We start from the raw sequence: 3,562 nt of genomic DNA, 5'->3' as shown, positions 1-3,562 counted from the left end.
TGACCCAGGGGAACGTGCCCCTGCTGCGCGTCACCGCCGGCACCATGATCCTCTTCATGGTGGATCGGGGCCTCTACCCACACGACAAGGTGCTGGAGTCCCAGCTCTGGAAGAAAGTGGTTTATGCTGGAGGTAAGGATGGGGAGAAAAATTAATGGAGGGGGCAATGAAGCTGCTGGAGGTGGAGGTGGAAGAGGAAGGAGGAGATCCCAAAGGCTTTTCCCACCCACAGGGGTGGTGGCCGTCCTCTTCCTGCCGGCGCTGGTGGCTCCCGTCTACTGCCTCGTCTGGTCCATGTCCTACATCTGCTGCCCCTTCGCCCTCTGGAGCTGCAAAGCCTAAACCTGCCTTGGTGCAATGCCTAGTGAAGCCTTCCTCCTCCTCCTCCTCAGGCATCTCCTTTGGTTCTCCTTGCCAAACCCCAGCCTGTTTAGAAAAGGGAAATAAATGAGTGGTAGGAAAACTCTGCCTGGGGAGGCCTTCCAGTGCCTGCAGGGAAGCTGGGGAGGGACTTTGGGAAGGGCTTGTAGCAAGAGGACAAGGGGTGATGGATTAAAACTGGAAGAGGGAAGATTGAGGTTGCACATGAAGAGGAAATTCTTCAGTGTGAAGGCGGTGAGACATGGGAACAGGTTGCCCAGAGAAGCTGTGGCTGCCCCATCCCTGGCAGTGTTGAAGGGCAGGTTGGATGGGGCTTGGAGCAACCTGGGCTGGTGGGAGGTGTCCCTGCCCATGCAGGGGGTTGGATCTAGATGATCTTTAAGGTCCCTTCCAACCCAAACCATTCCATGATTCTATGATATGATGAAAATACCCTCCCTGTGCCATCCCTTCTGGGGGAAGGGGTGAGCAAACCCCCGTTACAACAGAGACCCCAAACCCTTCCCAACAAGGGGGAATAGGAAATTTAGAGACAGCTCCCACTCTACATCATTAATTTATCACAAGGGGGAGGTTGACACCCCACAAAAACCCAGCCAGCCCCTCCCCGGGGGATGGAAACCACCGAGCAAACCTTCAGAGCTCCTAAAACCCGGCTCAGCCTCAGCACGTTGGTGCTTATTTTAATTTCCCCTGTTGCTGCAGGGAAAATTCCCTCTGAAATTCTATTCCCCCTCCCTACTGGGTGTTTGCTCGCTGGGGCTGCGGGAGGGAAGGTGGAAGGGGAAAAGCAGGATTGGATCCCAAGTCTCTGGAAGCCGGAGGGCGCCGGCTCGGCAGGCGAAGGGCGTGTGGGTGGAGGAAGGAAGCGAAGGTCAAACCTTGCGGAGAGAAACACTCGGGGGTCCCCCTGGGGAGGCTCTGGTGGCTCCAGCAGCTGTGAGAGAGCTGGATGTGGCTGAATCCAGGCAATGGGAGGGCAGGACCCTTCCGGACCCTTGGCAAGTTCAAGGTCCTGCTGGGTGCGAGGAGGCCGGAGCTGGCGACCAGGGAACTGCAGCTGCTCTGGCTCCTGGCCCTGCTCCTGCCTCTCCCACACCATTCCCACCCGGCACCCGGGGCTGCACCCACTGAGGGACCAGGAGCCAGAGAAATGTGGAACCAGCACAGGTTTCTTTATTTATATTTAAAAAAAGAAAAAGAAAGAAAAAAAAACCCACCCCAACAGAGCAGTTATTCGGTAATAAATAACAAAGGGGTTAGAAAAGGGGGCGGGGTCCCTCACTCTCCCGAGCCCTGCATCTGCTTGCAGAAGGAGTCAAACTGCTGCTGCTCCAGCTCTGTCATCACCCGGTTGAGGGCGTAAATCTGGGGAGGGAGGGGCTAATACAGCTGGTGTAATACAAGCTTGGATTAAAAGGTGTTTGAAAACCTAGAGCCAGATGGCTCCCAAATGCTTTGCCGATACAGTGTTGTAGTGTTGACTTAGCATAAAAGTGCTCATACATATTTTGGTACAGGCATAAGCTTTTGCAGTATGTGAGGTCTAACTGGAAACCATTGTCATTGCAGGAGAGAATTATTTAGATTATGTATTACTTTACATGTAGATTAATATTTTGCAACACTTTTCACTGCAATGGTATTAATTATAGGTCAACTGTGCCTGTCTGATCTTACAACCTGACACTATTCTCAAGTGGAACACTTGATCTATTCTGAAGCTGTGAATTTCAGCAATAATGTCTGCATTTCTTTCGATAATGCCTCTGCAGAGCTCTGTAAAGGAAGTCTATAGATACTGAACTGGTGGCAGCCTACTGCATAAGCTCACAATTAATTTTTAGGGAATAATTGAAATAATTTTTACAAAGATCTAGATGTACCTATGCCCCAATGTGACCCCATTGTGACCCCAGTGCGACCCCAGTGTGACCTCATTGTGACCCCAGTGACATCCCAGTGCAACCCCAGTGTGACCCCATTGTGACCCCAGTGAACCCAGTGCGACCCCATTGTGACTTCAGTGACATCCCAGTGCAACCCCAGTGCGACCCCAGTGACCCCAGTGCGACCCTAGTGTGACCTCGTGACCCCAGTGACATGCCAGTGCAACCCCAGTGACCCCGGTGTGACCCCAGTGCGACCCCAGTGTCACCCCAGTGTGATCCCAGTGACCCCAGAGCTACCCTAGTGACTCCAGTGTAACCTCAGTGCAACCCCAGTGTGATTCCGGTGTAATCCCAGTGCAACCCCAGTGTGACCCCAGTGCAACCCCAGTGTGACCCCACTGACCCCAGTGCGACCCCAGTGTGACCCCAGTGACCCCAGTGTGACCCCAGTGCGACCCCATTGTGACCTCAGTGTGACCCCAGTGCGACCCCACTGCGACCCCAGTGACCCCAGTGAACCCATTGTGACCCCAGTGTGACTCCAGTGACCCCAATGCGACCCCAGTGTGACCCCAGTGAACCCATTGTGACCCCAGTGTGACTCCAGTGACCCCAGTGTGACCCCAGTGTGACCCCAGTGACCCCAGTGCAACCCCAGTGTGACTCCACTGACCCCAGTGTGACCCCACTGCGACCCCAGTGTGACCCCAGTGCGACCCCATTGTGACCTCAGTGTGACCCCAGTGTGACTCCAGTGACATCCCAGTGCAACCCCAGTGCGACCCCAGTGCGACCCCAGTGACCTCAGTGTGACCCCAATGTGACCCCATTGTGACCCCAGTGCGACCCCAGTGTGACCTCATTGTGACCCCAGTGACATCCCAGTGCAACCCCAGTGTGACCCCATTGTGACCCTAGTGAACCCAGTGCGACCCCATTGTGACTTCAGTGTGACTCCAGTGACATCCCAGTGCGACCCCAGTGCGACCCCAGTGTGACCTCGTGACCCCGGTGACATCCCAGTGCAACCCCAGTGCGACCCCAGTGACCCCAGTGCGACCCTAGTGTGACCTCGTGACCCCAGTGACATGCCAGTGCAACCCCAGTGACCCCGGTGTGACCCCAGTGCGACCCCAGTGTCACCCCAGTGTGATCCCAGTGACCCCAGAGCTACCCTAGTGACTCCAGTGTAACCTCAGTGCAACCCCAGTGTGATTCCGGTGTAACCTCAGTGCAACCCCAGTGTGATTCCGGTGTAATCCCAGTGCAACCCCAGTGTGACCCCAGTG

At 55.2% G+C, this 3,562-nt stretch overlaps 2 protein-coding genes across 2 annotated transcripts in view; one reads left to right on the top strand and one right to left on the bottom strand.

Annotated features, from left to right (window-relative positions):
• The window catches only part of LOC104395027, a 4,428-nt gene extending 4,086 nt beyond the window's left edge, over positions 1-342 (top strand). Inside the window, exons 5-6 of the mRNA XM_010004693.1 lie at positions 9-132; positions 233-342. Of these exons, the coding sequence (XP_010002995.1) occupies positions 9-132; positions 233-342 (234 nt within the window). The remainder of the gene's footprint in view (positions 1-8; positions 133-232) is intronic.
• A 1,320-nt stretch (positions 343-1,662) lies between these two features.
• CCDC23 (coiled-coil domain containing 23) overlaps positions 1,663-3,562 on the bottom strand; it is a 3,789-nt gene continuing 1,889 nt past the window's right edge. Inside the window, exon 2 of the mRNA XM_010004692.1 lies at positions 1,663-1,749. Within this exon, the coding sequence (XP_010002994.1) occupies positions 1,663-1,749 (87 nt within the window). The remainder of the gene's footprint in view (positions 1,750-3,562) is intronic.

This window comes from Chaetura pelagica, unplaced genomic scaffold (assembly GCF_000747805.2).
Source record: "Chaetura pelagica isolate M959 unplaced genomic scaffold, ChaPel_1.0 scaffold819, whole genome shotgun sequence".
Lineage (NCBI taxonomy): Eukaryota > Metazoa > Chordata > Aves > Apodiformes > Apodidae > Chaetura > Chaetura pelagica.
This window is presented reverse-complemented; position numbering and strand designations above follow the sequence as displayed.